We start from the raw sequence: 20,297 nt of genomic DNA on the forward strand, positions 1-20,297 counted from the left end.
TTTTCAGCAGCGCGTCCCAGCTCAGACCAGGGCTGTGTGATAATGTGCTGGATCTAGCCTGTACCTCCCCATGCAGACTTTTTGTGCTGCCAGCAGCACAACGTCGGTTTTCAAGTATAGATTGTGATAGTTGCCGAGGGTTTTGCATCTGAACTCGGCCCAGACTTTCTCTGCGTGGGCGTACTCTTCGTCTGTTATCCCTTTTCCAGCCAGCTTTGAGAAGAACTCTTCTTTGGCCAAGAGCTCTGTCTCAATGAACCTTTCGAAGCCGTCCATGTATTTGTGAGGATAAATCCCTTTCTTCAGGAGCAGGTTCATCTTTTCAATGTCTTCGTAAGTTTTTTCTGTTATTTTCATGTCTTCTGGTGCGCTGCCCTTCACTAGCGTGTCTAAGCTGCTCATCATGAAATTTAAGCTGTCTGTGAACTTCAGGTTTCCAAGTGAAAAGAAGATGTATTTCTCTGTGTTGTTTGGGATGCAGCTTATTTCCTCCTGCACCTGTGCCATGTCCTGCATCAGGAGATGTCCGTCGTATCTTTGCAAGTTGTGAAAGACCACTGGAATGGGCGTTTTGGGGTCTAGGCGGAGCTTCAGGTTGCAGGCATTGTGGGCAGCCCCCCGATATTTCCCTGTGACATGGTAGTGGTCTTTCATTGAGTCTTTGTAGCTGTTCACTAACAGTGGCACTTTTCAAAATATGCAGTGTTTGTTCTCTTTTTCGGGCCCTTTAGGCTGTCTCTCTCTCACAGGCTCCACGAACCCCTTCCAGGCCTGATGATAGCATCTTTTGTGGCTTTGGCCGTAGTACTCACCAGTGTTGGGGTCATGCACAGCAAACAAGTCTCGAAACTCAGGCTTGACCAGGCTTTCATTGCAGATGTGGCACTCGCGCTGTTGTATTGGTGCCAGTCTTCGCTTGTCATCACGAGCGGTTTTTTGTCGGCCAGCCCTGCTCTCATCAGCTTTTCATTATTCAGCACACTCATCAAAAACCTGTACACCGCGTCTTTCCCGTGGTACACAAATGGGCTGTGTGTCTGGCCGTCACTTTTCACGATGGTGTGCAAAAAGCCGCAGGGTTTGTGGACTTCTGTTTTGACTGTTGCCTGGCCTTTTTTTGCGCAGCCATGTATCTTCCTTATCAAAGACTCAAAGTCAGCGTATTCCATGAACAGTGCCTCCATCTGCTTGTGGTGGTTCTTGAACTTCACCTTGTTTTTGCCCTCTTTGGGCAGCTCGGTCCTTGTGGGCCTTTTCAGCTGCCCCATGCATTCGGGTTTGTGCCTTTCCAGCAGCTCTGCCTTGGTGTAGCCGTGCAGACATCTTTCACAAAAAAGTTTTACATCCCCGTGCTTGCTTTGGTCATGCAGCAGCGCGCTCAGCCTTCTCACGTATGTGTAGTGGGATTTTTCGTTGTTCTGTATCAACATCAAGTTGATTCTCAGGAGGCTTCCCCTTTTTTCGCTGAGCCTATGCATGATCATGTGTTCTTTTTCCCAACCGAACATGTTTATTGCCAAGGCTGTATTTTGCTTTTCTAGCCTATTTATCTGTGATACAGGCATTGGAAAGCCTATTCCTGTAAAATCCAGCCCGTCTTCTGTGGGGTATCTTGATGGCCTTGACACATTCATGCTGTGTTTTGGTGGAATTAATGCTGCACGCAGCGCCCATCTCAAGCACTTATTGTCTCTGTTTTGGACGTTGATGATCGCTTTTTTGTTTTGTAGCTTTTTGGGCAGTGGCATGTAGCTCCCTCCATGAAAGGGCTGGTATTGCGCGACATTCATGAAGGCTTCCAAGACACCTTCTACCACCCAGCCTGAGCCTCTTTGAGACCAGGCTTCTATTTTGCCTTTGACTTCATTGATGAATCCGCGAAATACGCTGTTCACTGCTGTCACGTTATTTCTGTTGAAAACCGTGGGGTCTTTCTGTTTGAAATAGTGCTCCATTTATTGTTTTTCACCATCTCTAGGTATCGAAAACTCAACGTTAAACCCGAACTGCATTTTGACGCTTTTCAGGGTTCGAATTTCATTTTTTCTCGTGGATGAAGTAACATCCATGAGCTTAGGAGGCAGTCGGATGGCGCTCACTCACTCACTCACTTCATTCTAATTAATTTATTCATTAAACCTGGATTAAACATTTTTCTCCTTCCTCCCCTGCTAAGTATTGCTTTTGTGCAAGAGTGTTCAGTCGTCTTCTGAAAGGTTCTTTGACGAGGGGGGACTAGAAAGGCATACATTTTTGCCTGATAAATCGAGAGCCTGGGTACGAGTTTGTTGAACACCTCCAAGATTGAAGTCGGCCATTTTGGTTTCATGTGATTTTCTTTTGTAAGTATGTTGTTTTTTGCCTATCAGCTTTTGCTCACACCTAGATGAAAGCTGGTAGAGGTATTTATGACTGTGGTCATGCATCGTTCACAACAGCACGGTCGGCGAGGTCAAAGAATTGATACATGACACTCGGGAAGACAAAGCCAGAAAGTGAGATCATGATTAGCGTATGGGGGAAGTTAAGCCTGTAGCTTTTTTTTCTTGGCAAGAGAATTTGATGGTTTCCACTTGCTTTCTCTCGTTGTGGAGTCCAAGGTAAGCTTAAACTCTTGTTAGCTTTTGGTTTCATTGTTTCTTTATTGTTTTATTTTGTACGCACACATTGAAATTCTGCCTGTGTTAGTATTGCAAGCTCAAAATTTGTAAGCTTGCTTTTAAATAAGGGGAAAAAAATTTTGAATTGCCTTATCTTTTAGTTTTGTTGTCGGTCACACACATTTCTTTTGTATTCCATGCAGTTCAACCAGAGTGAAAATTTCTTCATGGATGATATGCAAGGCAACCTACATGTACGATTGAGTAAATATACGCTGCAATATTTTATTGATGGATGAACAAATTAAGTCCAAGAGACTCTGTAGATCTATTTTTTTACAAGAAAGATATGCTGTCCAATTGTGTCAAAAAGCCGGACGCATGGTGGGTGATGATATAGAGTAATTTTTTTTTTTGCTTCTAGGAATGAGAGATTTAAACAAATTGACATTAACACTTGAATTATGGAGAAGAGAATGCTTGATACTTGTCAACATAAGTATGTTCTGTAATCATTGCAAAAATTTATTAGCAGAGACATATCTGCAATCCTTTTGAATATTACTGCATTGTTAGTGAGACCAGCACAAACAATTACCAAGATATATAGGAATAAAATACCGTAATTTTTGTTTCCAAGAAAGAAATTATAATTATTTTACTTGCATGCACTACAATATGTAGTACCCTTATTATTGTATTGCACCAAGTTGGGGACTTTTCCTACAGTTGACTAAAGGTGCACTTTTTTAAGGCTGGAAGTATCATAAGACTTAATAGGACATAGATTTCAAACATTAATTGATTATTTATCCCAGAAATAAGATCTAGTGGGCCACATTTGGTTTGTGAAAGGGGTTTCAGGCTAGAAGCTACATGTATATGAAAGGAAAGCATTTCCTGTCAAGAACACTGTTAAATGGATAGGTCTTTGACCTTGGGCCAGAACCTCCTTGTATAAAACTTTGTTACTTCCCTTCCTCCTCTCCATGGACATAGTTCTATAGAAAAAAAACCTTATAAATTGTAAATAAAAACATTCCCTTCACTTCAGGTTCGTGATTGAAACAAAACTGTCTGAAATCATTCTTATAATATTGAAGGAAATACTTTTTTCTATAGATTTCCTGTTTACCCACAAGCTACAATCAAATTGTTCATGTTTGACTTAGCTTAAAGTAAACAAGATTTTGCCAATATCCATGTCTCACTTAAGTGAAATTGGGCAAAACACTCTTGGCAGTCCTGACATTCTCAAGTTGATTGTCGAAAATAAATTTCAAAAATTGTAATTTTTGTATAATAGTAGTCACTGTTATACAACTGTTTCATAATGTCAACTGAACAAGGACCACAACCAATTTACCTTGACCCAAAATGCACTGCTGACTCATAGACATAATTATATTGTCAATTTTGGACTGACTGGTAAATATGGTGAACTCTCATTCAATGATTTCATTTTGAAACAGACAGTTCTTATTCTTTGACACTACATCATGTACAAGGTAATATGATAACAATGTTCCAATTCCAATCAAAATTAATTATTATCCATTTTAAAATTTATAAGCTGTCTGTGTAAACAAACTGTTATTTGATTTTTGTATTTCTTTTCTATTTTGAGCAGTCTGGCCTCGAGCCATGGCTGGGAACATTGTAATTTGTCCTTGAGCAAGACACTTACTCTCACAGTGCCTCTTTCCATTCGGTTGTATAAATAAGTACTGGCAAATTTAATATTGCGGGGTAACCCTGCGATCGACTAGCATCCCATCCGGGGAGAGTAGAAATACTCTTAGTCGCTTCATGCAACAGAAACTGGGATAAGTGCTGACCTGATGGGCCACTTGGCTCATATGCAGACTTTACTTCCACTTCGGAGTTGCTGTTTGCCTCTTTTTTAGAATGAATGCTTGTGCAAAACATTTCACACGAAAATGACTTGATTTTTAAGAGAATGAAAGTACAGGTGACATGCATTTTCATACGAATAGTTTTGCACAAAGGCAAAAATCAACTATTTATCCATGATCTACAACTTCGGCAAATCTTGATTTCCCTTTTTGTGCAAATTTCAAGATTGAAAAGATTTTCAAGATTCAAGATTTGGAGGTCGGCTTTAAATTTATAGACTTCTGGGACCACCATTTTCCACACACGAAGCGATTCGTTGAAGTTGATTCTTACCAACTGAAAATCAAAATCCCTGTTGGGCCTGATTGGAGACTGAAGTCTTGCATTCTCTTCATGCGAGATAGGACTGAAAACATCTCTGTCACATCAGATGAAAACCTTGACGCAGCCATTTTTTGCTTTATAGTAAAGCAGGCGGCCTGTTCAGTTGAAAAAAAATTCTGGATCAAAAATCAAAGCTGTGCAAAGCGAGGCATTTTATAAGAAAGAGATTTGCTTGATCTAGAGCCAGAATCAAGATATAGGCCGGCAATGGGACCCACCTTACACACATGTATAATGGTGATTCTGGACTCAAACAACTGGGTCTCCAAGATGCCAAGCGAAGCGAGGTGTCTTAAAAGATGGAGATTTGCTTGATCCAGAGTCACCATTATACATGTGTGTTGTCAGGACGAAAACGCAAGAAAACTTCTTGCCTGTTTTCGTCTTCAAAGAAGCCAAAGAGGCAAAAATCTGGTGGAACCCACGGGTTTACCATTGAACAAGATCTTTGGCTCTGAGCGACCATGGTTCTGCACTATAACCAAGAAGAATTGTTGAAAGAACTTGAGGACACTAGTCCCACCAATGAAAGCGAAGGACAAACTACAACAAGTGCTAGTCACAGGATATTGCTGGAGAACTGACATGATTCTGAAACTTCCACAACAAGACGGTCGAGCGCAGATGTAGATGTAGACGATATAGGCCTTGAGATTTCCTCTTGTTGGTTTCATGAGGCATGCTTTCAAAAAATGTCTGGAGAATGAAGAAGCCTAAACTTGAGCAACAGAATGTCAATGCCGCCGACAAAATCTTCTAAGTAAGCGAAACCATGGCAGTATAAATACAAGCCTGTATATATTTGGTAGTTTGCCACTTCTCGAACAATTTCACTGCGATGGGTTTCGGCGCCAGAATTGTAGACGTCTGTTTATTTCAAGCTGTCATAAGCCATTTAAGAGGCTGTCTCATTTTAGCACTCATTTTAGTGATTGACTAGGTAAGGGCTCTGAAATCCCAGCCTATGAGAAAAATCAAATTTTAGAAGTAAAATCACTGGTTGGTTTTTACAGAGACAGCCTCTTAAGCAGGAAAATTAACACAAGTAGAGTTACATGACGTTTCGAGGACTTCATGTCATCATTGTTGAATGAATCAGTTAAAAATAACGGCAAGGCTTATTTATAGTACTTAGGATGTGAGAAAATGAAATTAGCAAACATAACATGAAAACAACGTTTGCTAATGTCAGCTGTTGGACTATTTATACTCCTGGAGATCTGTGACGTGTCATGTCATCCTCAAAATGACACTCGAGATCAACTTCTGACTTTGTGGTCTGTATGCATTATATGCATAGGACCACAAAGTTGTTGTTGATATTATAAATTTAATTCTCATAATTAAACTGTGTCTTGCCTTCATTGCCTGAAAATAAATTACAACTTTAGCACTTTTTCTGACAAAATCATATAATTTATATAGTAGGTGACACACTTTGTCTTATTGGTTGTTTTATTAATTTACATTTTTCTGCCATTTTCAAATCAGATTATGACTCAAATGTTATTGCTGAGAGGCCTTTGCTTACACAAGTTTATAACATTATTCAACAAGCAGGACCTTCTGGATTTACCTTATCAGTAAGTTTCATATTGTTTTATTCCAAATGGTAGTACTGTGGAAGTTGTAGTATACAAATAAAGAGGTTGTTATTTGTCATAGTAAAAAATAATAACTTCTCAAAGTAACTGCCCCGGGGCAAGTCTCTTCTTTAATCTACATTGAAGGTGTATAGCAAGAAACAAACATCAACTGAAACTGAAGTGTCACACCATTTTCGTATATTATCATGAATCCTGGCTGCAACTTTAGTATTTTTCATATACAGTATTGTGCAAAAGTAATGCAAACGTATTTCGCCGAATTTTTGACAGAAAGTCACAATAATTCACGATGCCTATTGTTTCCAACTACTCGAATTTTCAAATGACAATTCTTTTGGAACAAAAATTGACTTCAAATTTTTGACCGAAAAATCGCTCTGTTCGATAATTGACTTCGAACATTTGAGTGAAATTTCGCTCTTCATTAGCTCTGCTCAAACATTCCCAAGCATTTTGTGGACAACAATAATTTGCCAAGTTCAAATTTGCTGCGATGATTCTTTTCTGCTGTCATCTCACAATGTGTAAGCTTGTCCATTTACATAACAGTTCTATAAGGCTCACCTGGATATACTTCAAAGGTTTCCTTTACTGTTTACCTTATGTTAAAAGCATCGCAGCTCTTACACAATTATTCTTCGGTGGTTTCTTGGTTCACGTTTGTAGGCCACAAAGGCCACTTGCTGACCCACACCATGTTTTCGTGACCCAGACACCGTGCGAACTTGTTTTTGTATTACCATAGCAACTGGTAGTGTTCTATAGTGCTAACATGCATTACACAATCATTCCCGTTGAAACTCTCTTGTGGTAATCCTGCCAAAAGCATCCAATCACATGGGAACACGAGTCAAGCTTCTTTACAAGCAAGATCTCCACTCAGCTGAAATATTTAAATTGCTGAAAGGAGAATTACTTTTGACGCTCAATTGACAACCACTTTATTTACTATTGTTTTAATCGAGGAAACTTTATTATGTTGTCTTACTATTATGAAATTGTTATAACCCCCAACCCCCTTTCTCCCAAAACTGTGCATCTCGATCTCCCTACATTTTTCTCAGCCTTTTACCTAGACTCTAAGAAGAGTCCTTCGTCTTGTTTATTCATAACCTGCCAGACAAAGGACGATCGTCGCTCACTCGGCCACTTAGCGACCCTTGCATGGCCACTACACGGCCTAAAACCTTGCAGCCCCTTTGCTTGCTTAGCTATTCTACCCTAAAACTCACGAGGTTGCCTTGTAGCAAGTCTACCTTTTCCCGGGCAGAGAGTAAAATATAAAACTTACTCTGGCTTCAGCACATGTTATAAGTACTCTTTTCTTGCACACGCCTCACTTTCCCTTTACACAACGTAGCTATGGAGGCAACATCTATACTGCAGGCCAAACCACTGTGGGCTGGGAAGTTTTCCAAGTCTGTCAACCTCTGTCAACATGGTGTTAAAGTGATATGGCACATGGCTCTGCATAAATATGACTCACTAGGTTGATGCTTACGGTCGATATGGAGGCAAAAAATGCTGAAATAAGCTTATTGCCTTTAAACCCAGCAAGGATTCAGTTTACAAGGTAAGCCGTCCAAAGACTGTTTTGTACGATTTAACTCTGGAGCAAATCGAGACATGCACTGCTCGGGCTAAAAACCCTGAAAAGACATTTGAGGGCTTTTGAGTTTTGGTTCCAAAACGAAATGTAATGTTTCATAAAATAAAAATTTTGTCTGCAAAAGTCCTGTCTCATTTCTATGCTGTTTGTTTTGGGAAAGCGGGCTTCTGTAAATGTTGTCACGTCAACAGACTTGAACTACTCGTGGAATTGGTGCCCAGTTTTACCGATTGATATGCAGGCTTGAAAATCAAAGTTGCTAAAACAAGGTTTACGAGTCTGTGTTTGAGGAATTACTTGTGAAGTAATCGCTTTTTTTGTTGTGTGATGCAATCACTTTTTTCGTCGGAAATAGCTGATTAGACTGTTCGATCATTGAATCTATTTTCGATATGAGTTTAGTCTTTTTACATACACTCGTTTGGCGATGTCATTGATTGTGGTTCATGTCACAAAAATTCGCTGCTTTGAATTTTGCTATCTCAAATTTTCATTTGGTTACGTCGAAATTCGCTACTTTGAATTTTGCTATCTCGAGAAAGTATGTATAAACAGGTAAAATTTATCTTCAGTTTCATTTCACCAGCCGTACTTTCAAGTTTTTCTTAGGAACTTCAAAATTTGTTTTTAACATTTGGTGTGGTTAGACACAATTTCTTTTGAGGAGATGCTCTTGTAATATCATAAAAACACAAAGACTTTAGTCATGGTCATAATTATTTCTTGAAAACAATAGGCTGCAAGTTTCTTTGCCTACCACCATTAGCACTTGATTGCTTAAGAAGGGAAGTGATTTGAAAAATGTATTTAATTGGCATGTCATTAATTGACAGTAACTTAAGAGTCTGTGCTTTTTGTGCTGTAACTAAGGTCATAATAATAGTTAGTTTCAATGTCACTTTCCTCGGAGACATTTCCTTGATGGCAGGGTAAGCTTTAAGGTGGCTAAAAACAATCTGAGGGTTCCATGTCTCAACATATCTGGGTAAAGTCAGTTTCTTGTTGAATGCTCCTGACATGAAGCGTGAAAATTGATAGGGTGTTCTCCAACTTTGAAACCATCAACTTTGATAAATGAGGAAAGGGCACCTCTAGTGGTTCCTAGAGCACTGTAGCCAGGCTTTTCGGACTGAAGAGTTAGAAAGTTCAGTATTTTGTGGAGTGAAGGTGTTGTAATACTGATCTTCTGTTCCTATCAGTAATCTATCCAGGCAGATATGCTGGTCCTGTATCTCTTTTGACTACCTTTCCTCCATGAGTCAATGATGCTGTCTAAAGCCCCAGCTATACCTTGCAATTGGAGGGATTCTCTGACACTAGACAGCCAATCAGTTGGAGCTTGGAGTAAAGAGGATGGATTTTGTTCACATCGTGGGGAAGGGTCAGTGTTGACTGTAGTTTTATTTGCTGTGGTGGGGCAACTAACATTGACATCACTTGCGGGTACCAAAACTGTGTTGGTCAATCTCGTAGAATTAAGGTGGCTGTTGTCTGGGCTAGTGTTATCTTCTGAAGTACTTTCCAAATAACACTGAAAGGAGGAATACAGTAAACAAGTTTATACACAGACCAATCGAGTGTGAAGGCATTAATAGCATAGGCACTAGGGTCTGATTTCCATGCTACATAGCAGGGCAGTTTAGCATTCAGCTGAGATGCAAAAAGATCAATCTCTGCTTCCCTCAATTAGCAATAAGTCTTTCATGAACACGAGAGTTTAAAGACCATTCAGTGTCATCATGGAATTGTCTACTTGCTTGGTCAGCTTCAATATTAAGTTAGCAGCCTTATCTAATTTTAAAGAGAGTGCCATTGCAATGGAGTCCAAAATGAAGCTCAGAAAGTTTACTTTTTGATATGGGACAAACTGTGATTTTTCAGAATGGATGGTGAATCCCAAGGAGTGAAACACTGTAATGGTTCTGTGTACAAAATGCATTAATGTCTGGGGGTCATCAGCAAAAAGGATAGTGTCCTTAGACGATACTACTCAATATACAGTGGAAAAAAGCGCAGTCCTACTTCAATTCACCTTAAATCAAGACATGCAAAGACTATCTCCTTGGCTTGTCTCCAACTATGTGCAGGAGGACATTTTGCTATAGTGTACTCAAAGTGTGAATACTTACTTCTCGTGACTTTGAACGCTTAGTGGGTGTTTTGCGACCACATGGAGATGTTGTTTACTAGTTTTCAGGGTCATAATTTGTCCTAGAGATTGCTGTTCATTTCAAGTTCGAATAAATGGTTTAACTCAGAACCACTAACATCAAGCTGGTTATCCAGAGACATTTACCAGACTTAGACTGTATTGTCAGTTATAAATCTACTACTACTTTAGCACATCTATATAAACAGTACGTTTTTGGTGAGCCATTCAATTAGCGCTAATCGTATGGCCCCCAAAATATAACAACACGCAATAACATATGTATTAATCTGCACCTAACCCCCAAATTTTTTTTTTCGCTAAAACGAATCTAGACTTCATTTGAAGCATTTGAGCGAAGAAATTTTTGAATTTGGTTGAATCCTCGATTTCCTATGCCCTTTCAAAGTCGCGCTTGAAGTGTTTCACGACCTCGTTTTAGGGAGTCTGGCATGGTGGTACCTGATGACGTCTACCCAGCAACCAAACACAATGGCGCCTCAGTCAACTCTCTGTATTTGCTCGAGAAAATGGAACACACAACTAATCGTTCCGATGTATTTTGGGACTAAAACGTCCAAGTTTTGTCTCAGAATCATTTCTTTTTCGTCAGTGGAGTCAGAGTTAAGTTTCGATTCGGAAGACTCCGAAATAAACTTTGATCGAGCACGTTTGACAACTGTGGACTCACTGCTTAGAGCTTTGAGAGCAATTTACAATATTTCAAGCGACGAAGGGGAAGACTTCTTTGCGGACGAGCTGCTTGTATATTAGGAATGGAAAGCTAGATATGAAGTGGAGGAGCAGGCAAACGAAAAGCAGGAAAGAAAACTCAAGGACTGCTTTGGATGGTAATTTCGTCAACTAAACATAAGATTCCCACGCGTGTTTATAGCCCGTTTACATTTGTCCTTAATGAGAATGTATTTTATCAAGGTGTGATTGTTCTGTTAAATCCAGCTTGTGTTTTACTTTCAGTTGAATGCTTCATGTTTATAAGAGCGACGTACGTGTCGCAGTTTTCGAGACTTGATGACCTCCAAAACATTGGCTTCGATCGATTGAAAATCGTATTGTTTGGACCTGTATTTTTGAAGCTGTGGGAAGCAAGGCGGAAGGAAACATTTCATATGATTACCGATTTCACATTGTCACACGTTTTAAGTCGTAACTCCAAATAACCAGTGTAAATTGTTCTCAAAGTTTGCAGCGAAATTCGTTGGATAAGCGAAAAGGATGTGTTCCCTAAGCGGTCTGCAGATAATGTTACGCGGTCATATTTTCGACGCTATTGCACAGAATTTTTGTCACACTGCTGATTTCCAAACCTTCGAAAAACTCTGTGAGTCTAACAATTTTGTTATCATGTAATTCTAAAGGATTAATCTTCCACTTTAATCTAAATCGAAAGAGAAATAAGTGTTGGTTAGCGGTGCACAGTTGCGATCTATTTACATATCAGTATAACGCTTCTTGATCATGATTGGATCACACAACTTTGCTGTTTATGTTATAAATACTGCGGGATTGGAAGATATAGGTTGTCGGTAGTATTTCTACAAATTGCTGGTTAGCTTTAAGCAGAAAATTTATGAAAATAGCATTCGAAAGTCTGCGGAACAAATTCCAGTGAGAGTTCTTCAATGGTTCTCACAGATTCAGTTCGCTTGTTTCGGTTCGACAAAATCAACCATTGTTCACGTCTTTGTTGCACCATTAGCCGATCATCGTCAGTAAACTGTACAGTATATCTTTCTTTAAATCTGGAATATTGCTGCAACAGCTGATAGCACCTCTGGAAGGCGTTTCTGCGCACTTTTCGAATGTGTATTGCACCATCCTGAAGGAAATGAGAGGATGTGAGATATCCAACCTTCCTGGGTAGACGTCACAAGAGCCGCTGGACCCATTCTCCTCAAACTCGGTCGTGAAACAAAATGGCGGTGTTTTGGAGCTATTTTCGAGATTTCATCGTGGCACAGAAAATCAAGGATTTAATGGAATCCAAAAATTTTTTCGCAGAACTATTTCAAATAACAAGTAGATTCGTTTTAGCGAAAAAAAATTTTTGGGGTTAGGTGCACTTTAAGGCATTTCTTGTAATGTCTGTTTTACAGTATGTTTCAGCAGTTATTCACTTCCATGGGAAGCTAAACTTAGGCACGTTTATGTGCTATATGGGTGCTGTTCAATGTTAGTTGTAATCATTCCCTGAAGAAGTCTCGGACAGAGGCAAAACACGTTGGAAATAAACGAAAAAGCTTACAACTACAAGAAGTCTTCCTTTGTGGTGGTATCTAGTCTTCATTAACAAATTGAAAAATTAAAAAAAAATTAAAAATTCCAGTTACCTTCCAAGCAGATGGGCATAGAGGGTAGATTGTAGATCGTAGAGAGTAGAACGTAGATCAAAGAGAGAAGCTGGTAGAACATAGAGAGTAGAACTTAGATGGGCTTAGAGAATAGATGGTAGATGGTAAGATTGTAGAGCATAGATCGAAGAGAGTAGCTGGTGGAATGTAGAGAGTGGATCGTAGATGGGCTTAGAGGGTAGATGGTAGATTGTAGAGCATAGATTGAAGAGAGTAGCTGGTAGAACGGAGAGCATAGATGAGCTGAGACGGAAGATGGTAGATTGTAGAGCATAGATTGAAGAGAGTAGCTGGTACAACATAGAGAGTAGAATGTAGATGGTAGAACATATGGCGTAGAGCGTAGAACGTAGAGGGTAAACTCAATACAGAATTGTACATTAAAAAGATAATTAAAATACTGTAAACCGTAATAACACTTTAGCAACACTTTAATATGTATGAGATAATAAAGAAAGCCAATAAATTACAATTACAAAAATTACAGCGTCGCAGATGATCGAGAAACTCGCATTTGCAACCCAATATTTTTTATCACCCTACTGGTTTTTTAAGCCTCTAAGCTAGTGTAGAGAGTAGTCAAAAATTCTTGAACTGATAAGCTTGTGAATACATAGAGTGCAGAGTGTAGATGGTGGAGCACGGAGTGTAAGAGCTTTAAGAGCGTAGCGCGTTGACTGTAGATGGAAGAACACATAGCGTATTGCGAAGAGTGTAGTCAGGGTAAACTCAATACAGAATTGTAAATTGAAAACAAGAATTAAACACTGCATTCCGTAATAACACTCAACATTCTCTAAGCGATATAATATTTGCTACAATAACTCTATGCCACTACACCTCTACAGTGTATGCATATCCGCGAGAAATGGAGCTTAAACATTCAAAATACTACTTTAGAGTCATTGAGCTCTACAAAAATTTCTATGCCTAATCAAGCTCCATAAAACGGGCTGGGTATAGACACGGATGGTTTCACTGTGGAATTTCATATATTTTTTGGGAAGGAGCTCGGCCATTATTTAGTGTGGTCAATTAATTTCTCCTACAGTCTAGGTGAAATGTCAGTCACTCAGAGAAGCATGCTCATAATTACCTTACCTAAACCAAACAAATCAAAGTTTTTTTTAAAAGTTGCAGACCAATTTCCCTACTTGGGGTCGATTATAAAATAGCTTCAGCTGTCATCACAAATCGTATTAAGAAGGTTTTCCCCACCATCATATCACACACCCCAAAAGGCTTTCTTAAAAGCAGGTCCATAGCTGAAAACATTAGTCTGATTTATGATAGTATAGATAAACTAAATTCTTATCACTAAGAGGGCTTACTGCTATTAATTGATTTCGAGAAAGCGTTTGATTCGGTGGAATGGAACTTTCTGGACAAAGCGTTAATGTTTTTTGATTTTGGGGTGTCCATAAGACATTTGGTTAAAACCTTTTTTAAAAATATTGATAGCTCCATTCTATATACATGGCCATTGCTCAAAATTTTTTTGGTCTCAAGAGGTGTTTAACAGGGTAATCTCCTGTCATCATACCATTTCAATATTTACAATGAACTTCTTGCAGATGCAATGAAACAAAACAGTCAGATTAAGGGAATTACCATTAGTAATCTGACAAGAAGTTTTGCTTGGATAGTACATGGATGACACTTTTTTCCTCCCAGATGCCTTGACACCTTTGAGCTCTTTGGAGAGTACTCCGGTCTGAAGGTTAATATAGAAAAAACTAGTGCTGTATGGCTGGGTAGCAAGCAATTTTCAAAAGACTTTACTTCTGGAGAAAAATTTAGCATGGATTTTTTTTATGAACCTTTTAACATCCTAGGGATAACATTTTTTGTTGAAACCCAACGAATAGCAGAGCACAATTGCAGCATAAAACTAGTTGAGGTCAGAAAGCTATTAGACTAGTGGTCTTGGAGAGTTCTGAGTATCACTGGCAAAATAAAGGTAATCAAGTCACTTGCAGTATCTAAATTTGTTCATCTATTAACCACACTCTTAACTCCAAACGAATCTTTTCTTAAGGAATTGGAAACTCTCTTCTACTCCTTTATTTGTGGTGGAAAGGATGATAAAATAGCAAGAAAAACAATTATTAATGATATAGAAGATGAAGGATTGAAGATGTCTGATATTTGATCGCTCGCTAAGGCTCTAAGGATCTCTTGGATTAAGAATGTATGGGCCGTAAATCATCAGGCAGACTGGAAAAGGCTCTTGTTTTCCAATTGCCCTTACTGGGAAGATGTTTGGTTACTAAGCAAAAAATTATTATCAGTCTTTGCTAGCTCTTTCGTGGAAAATACTTTCTGGAGGAGTGTAGTTGAATCATGGGCAGAGATTGTTTGTGAACCTGCAGAAGCCAGTGACTTCTTGTCACAGCCACTATGGAATAATGTTTTTATCAACCCGTTGACGTCTGTGCCGGCCGTATCTGGCCGTGGTGAGCCTTTGTTCCACTTCTGACATCATTACCTTTGGCCAAAATTGGTATTAGCTATACTCAAGTGCTGCAGGAGGAAAAGATGATGCCTTCTCAGAAATTTTTGAACTGGAAGCAAGCCCAGTAGAAGGTCAATCACTGCAGCAAAAAGATAAGAAAAGGGGAAAAAGGAAAGGCGAACCAAAAAATTAAAAAGGACAAAAAGATGTAGGTCACTTTCTCATCCAAAAATCTGAAATCTCAAAATTGGGATTTCTGCACACACCTGAGCAAAAATGTCGTAAAAACGTGATGCTAGTGGAAAGGAAGGCATGCAGTCATGTTGCAAATGCCTTTTTGAGTAGATTGGAGCTAATTTGGCTCATATCCAGGCGGAAAATCTCTAAAATGTCCAAAAATGCGTTTTCAGCAAAAAGCTCTGGGAGTCAATGGGTTCAGATAGAAAATAAATTTGTGTTCTATAGGTCATGGTACATAAACAATGTACGCTATATCAATGATGATTCTCATAAACAAATCTGGCTTTTTTATGTCACCAAGCGAATTGATCAATAACTTTTATTTAAAGTGAGCATTCTTACAAGCTTATGGTATTAACAGCACAATTCCAACTTCATTGATATCAGAGATTAAAAAGTTTGGTAAATGGTTACTTGTGGTCAAATCTCAAAATATAGAGGGACTATTTCAAACAAAAAGGGTGACTAGTTCACTTATGATATCTTGCGAAAATCAGTTGCCATACTACCAACTAAGGTGCAGTGTAAATGGAATAAATATCTTCCCTCTTGGTGGGAATTTGGACTACTTATTGCAGTGTCCCTTTCTTATGCACAAGCATTAGTAAGTTAAGATGCTTTCAATATAGGATATTCCATAGAACTATTGGCACAAATATAATTATTGTTAATGAAAATGGGCATTAAGGATTGTCATAAGTACATTTTTTGTGATAACAAATCTGAAACCATAGAGCACCTTCTTTGGTATTGTGACCGGATGTTTCCACTCTGAAGCGCCCTTGCAAATTGGATTTGGGAGGTAACCAAAATTGAAGCAGATTTCACCCTTGAGTCAGTTCTCATGGGTTATGCAAACTGTATACAATTCAAAAAGTTTATCTGTCCTTAATGCTCAAAGCGAAGGTACTTCCTTTCTTCAGACCTTATTGGAACAGAATAGTATGCATCTTTTAAGTCTAAGACAGCCATCCAACAATGAGGTTTCATAAGCAGAGTTGCACTGTGTAGTGAATCCATCTTGAAATGGTGGCACACAGTGTGCTCACTGAGCTTCTTCATATTCAAAATGAGATGGTGGGAGCCATCTTTTTTGGGCCTGGTGAAAATTGTTGAAATAAATTTGCCAGGATCATGAGTAGCTTTCCTAACGACCCCTTTAGTTAACGGTTTGTTAATTTCAGTTGTAGCGATATTTGCCTCTTTACTAGAAATTGGTTGCTCTGGGGGCTTGCATCTGTCAAGGTGGGTTTCAAAATTCTAATGGTCAGCATCTGCCAAGCATTGAAATGCCTTGCTTTGTTTCTGGCTATATATACATTTTTGCAAGGTATAAGTAAGCATGTACTGACTGTTCTAGTAGCTGACAGTAAGTGCTCTGTTAGCTTGTCTGGGTGGTCTTGTTGTGGCCTCTCCAGTGGTGTGACTGCTGATAGCTGTTATAATTATGTCTTCCTGGGCAAGGACGTTGACCTTTGTAATTAGGGGAGATCTTGGCCCCTATTTTGTTCTGGTCAAGGATATCTTTCAAGTGCTTTTGTAGATCATCTCTGAAGAGAAAATCTGTAAATGGCAATTGAGAGAAACAGAGTGCTGAATATTCGTTCCCAATATCTGGTTTCAAAAACAGACTTCGTTGCAGGTTTATTTCATAGGAAGCATGGGTGAGGAGGGACAAGTCCTGACATTCTTCTCCATCAAGTGATTTCACCTGCGTGAGCTTATTGGTAATACGAGTCATGGGCAGGATGCCTTTTGTAAGGGCTTGTTGTATTTTATAAAATTGTAAAACCCTCTTCTTGGTTAGTTCTTTTCAGTGACACCAAATTCCCAGGTTGACCTTTGGAGGCTTGGCTGTCTCACCATTTGCTGGTCTTTCCTGTCTCTTGAAACAATCTTTGAGGTTCTTCTTGCTCAGTTTGTAAATGTAGCAAAACATTTTGTCTACTATCCTGGCTAGTTTTTCACGTTTGCGACTTTCCCCTTCAATATCATCAGACTCGCAGTCTTTCATGAGTTCAGAGAGAAAACCATCGTCATCACAACTTTGAGTGGTATTGAGTTCTGACTCATCACTTTTGCTGTTTAGCACAGGGCCGTACAACGTTTCGCAGTCAGTAGACTGCTCAGAGGCACTCGTGGAGCTTCCTGCCTCACCATCTTGGACTTGTGCATTTTTGGTGGGAATGGCATCTGGAGGTGAACTTGCTGACCTTTACATCCCCTTGCCTTTTCCTTTTTCCCTCCAAGAGGTGGATTAAGAAGTTCTGGCCAGCTTTTTGGTTAAGCCTAGTATTGGATTGGTGAGGAGATTGACTTCCTCTGAAGAAGCAGCTGTTTGATTCTTGATTTTTTGTGAACAGCGTGGGATGATGGCCCTTCTTCTTGGGAATAGTTGCATTTTTTGGGAGGTGAATCCTTCTTTTCATCTTTGTCATGAGAGTCAAGAAGCTCTTCCTTGGACTGTTTTGGAGGTGATGTTGATATCAGTTTCTTTGGTGTAATTTGCCCCAAAAAGCCAAGATTCTCAGAAGGATTTGCTTTCAGCAACCTGTTCCTCGAAGTCAAAACTTGCACTGAGCTCAAAGTCACATGACTTGCTATCTACCGTGATCTTGGAATGTATGCAAATGCAACATAGACTTTTCGTGCTCTGACTCCAGAGTCACGGTTGTTGAAAAAACTAGATATGTGGTGGTCAAAAAGTCATAGATAATCAATTTCACAAAAAATTATTATTTGAAACCTCCCAAGAGTATTTTGAGCATTTTGATCTTTGGTCAGAAACACCGAGCAATTTTATACAGTATTTTGGGTTTGCAATTCACAAATTTTGTGAACTTTTTGTGACTCATGGGCACAGTTTTTCAAAAGAACTCTTTACCTGTCAGTCAATTTCCATTCGAATCTTCTGAGAATGCTTGACCTCGACCCCGACCTCTACTAAGGGATTTCCGAACTTATGTGGCCCCTACATTTAATTGTTCACTTTGCCTGGGCATGGAAGCACATAACATGACGAAAGTCCACCACAGGATGTGTGATATTGTTGATACTGAGACCTACTGAGTGACGGTAGAGTTTGCAGTTCCTAGAACTCTTGGCTAAGCTATTGAAGCAGCTTATTTGATTTTCGATGGCCGGTTTTAAAGCAAGTGTGTTTATGATAGATACAAATGTGAAAAATAAAACGTTCTGTAATAGTCAAGTACTATATGGTTTAGAATTTTTGACTGCCAGGTACCTAGTTTTTTGAACAACAGTGCCTTTCTATAGCATGCTGAAGCTAAGAGAATTTGTCCACTACAAAACCAAAACATTGTTTAGAATTGCTTGGCATATCTGAACAAAATTAATATCTACAACAAGAAACTTGTGCTGAATGTCTATAAGAAATAGAACTTCCTTCTAAGAATCCCCTAAATTACAATTTCTCATTTTTAAACATTTCAAACAAATAAAAAGTGTACCGAAAACCATTCCATGTCTGTTCTTTCTTTGGCACATTTACATGTATATATAAAATAGTTAATAAAGATGGCGAATTTTAAGCTCGGTAATGAAATGTGAAGGTGAATTAATCAACATGACACGAGCATGGGACAAAGAAAAATTCTGAGTCCCCGACAGGAATTGAACCCATGACCTCCCGAACACCGGGCAGGCACTCTGTCCACTGAGCTACGAGAACTCATGGAGAACAAGGTCATTTAACTGAGTTCATATATGACAGGTGTCCTGCATACTGCTAGGATCAACACTATTGAAGTCATCGTGAGTAGTGGCAAGTTAATAAAGATGGTGAATTTTAAGCTCGGTAATGAAATGTGAAGGTGAATTAATCAACATGACACGAGCATGGGACAAAGAAAAATTCTGAGTCCCCGACAGGAATTGAACCCATGACCTCCCGAACACCGGGCAGGCGCTCTGTCCACTGAGCTACGAGAACTCATGGAGAACAAGGTCATTTAACTGAGTTCATATATGACAGGTGTCCTGCATACTGCTAGGATCAACACTATCGAAGTCATCGTGAGTAGTGACAAGTTAATAAAGATGGCGAATTTTAAGCTCGGTAATGAAATGTGAAGGTGAATTAATCAACATGACACAAGCATGGGACAAAGAAAAATTCTGAGTCCCCGACAGGAATTGAACCCATGACCTCCCGAACACCGGGCGGGCGCTCTATCCACTGAGCTACAAGAACTCATGAAGAACAAGGTCATTGTTGATTAATTCACCTTCACATTTCATTACTGAGCTTAAAATTTGCCATCTTTATTAACTTGTCACTACTCACGATGACTTCGATAGTGTTGATCCTAGCAGTATGCAGGACACCTGTCATATATGAACTCAGTTAAATGACCTTGTTCTCTATGAGTTCTCGTAGCTCAGTGGATAGAGCGCCCGCCCGGTGTTCGGGAGGTCATGGGTTCAATTCCTGTCGGGGACTCAGAATTTTTCTTTGTCCCATGCTCGTGTCATGTTGATTAATTCACCTTCACATTTCATTACCGAGCTTAAAATTCGCCATCTTTATTAACTTGTCACTACTCACGATGACTTCAATGGTGTTGATCCTAGCAGTGTGCAGGACACCTGTCATATATGAACTCAGTTAAATGACCTTGTTCTCCATGAGTTCTCGTAGCTCATTGGATAGAGCGCCCGCCCGGTGTTTGGGAGGTCACGGGTTCAATTCCTGTCGGGGACTCAGAATTTTTCTTTGTCCCATGCTCGTGTCATGTTGATTAATTCACCTTTCATATATATAAAATACTTGCTAAACAACCATTATCCTCATCTACAATGGTTCATTTGCTCATTGGCATTTACTGATAGGTACAACTAGCTAATATATAATTGGGTTACAAGCCTAAGTACATGTAGCTTGCATGTTGCAAAGCTATGTTGTGCGAGTTACCATTACTTTAACAGTATTATCTAGTTTAGTTCAAAGAGTGAATTGGCGAAAAAAAGGAAATTAAAGAAATTTGAGTTCTAGGTAAACAAAA

General features: G+C 39.3%; 2 protein-coding genes and 2 pseudogenes across 5 annotated transcripts in view; 1 reads left to right on the top strand and 3 right to left on the bottom strand.

The window, feature by feature from the left end:
- Nucleotides 1-20,297, top strand: part of LOC145503083 (general transcription factor 3C polypeptide 1-like) — a 280,887-nt gene that overhangs the window by 73,503 nt on the left and 187,087 nt on the right. For 2 of the 3 annotated variants that reach the window (XM_081482517.1, XM_081482518.1), the window contains exon 7: nucleotides 6,333-6,424. In XM_081482517.1, coding sequence (XP_081338643.1) covers nucleotides 6,333-6,424 — 92 coding nt within the window. Of the gene's footprint in view, nucleotides 1-3,024; nucleotides 3,100-6,332; nucleotides 6,425-20,297 lie in introns of those variants that run through there. The other variant, XM_081482520.1, reaches the window with a different exon arrangement.
- Nucleotides 1-20,297, bottom strand: part of LOC145503102 (52 kDa repressor of the inhibitor of the protein kinase-like) — a 489,168-nt pseudogene that overhangs the window by 34,155 nt on the left and 434,716 nt on the right. The window lies entirely within an intron of this gene.
- Nucleotides 695-2,600, bottom strand: LOC145503101 (uncharacterized). Its single transcript, XM_081482547.1, has one exon. It carries the CDS (start codon nucleotides 1,953-1,955, stop codon nucleotides 744-746), a length of 1,212 nt encoding a protein of 403 aa, XP_081338673.1. The 5' UTR covers nucleotides 1,956-2,600; the 3' UTR covers nucleotides 695-743.
- On the bottom strand, nucleotides 13,831-20,273 carry LOC145503108 (uncharacterized; annotated as a pseudogene).

Source organism: Orbicella franksi, chromosome 11 (assembly GCF_964199315.1).
Source record: "Orbicella franksi chromosome 11, jaOrbFran1.1, whole genome shotgun sequence".
Classification (NCBI taxonomy): Eukaryota; Metazoa; Cnidaria; class Anthozoa; order Scleractinia; family Merulinidae; genus Orbicella; species Orbicella franksi.

Excerpts from the sequence above, each read along its gene's own strand:
- LOC145503101 (XM_081482547.1), bottom strand. The coding sequence starts at position 1,955 with ATGGAGCACTATTTCAAACAGAAAGACCCCACGGTTTTCAACAGAAAT.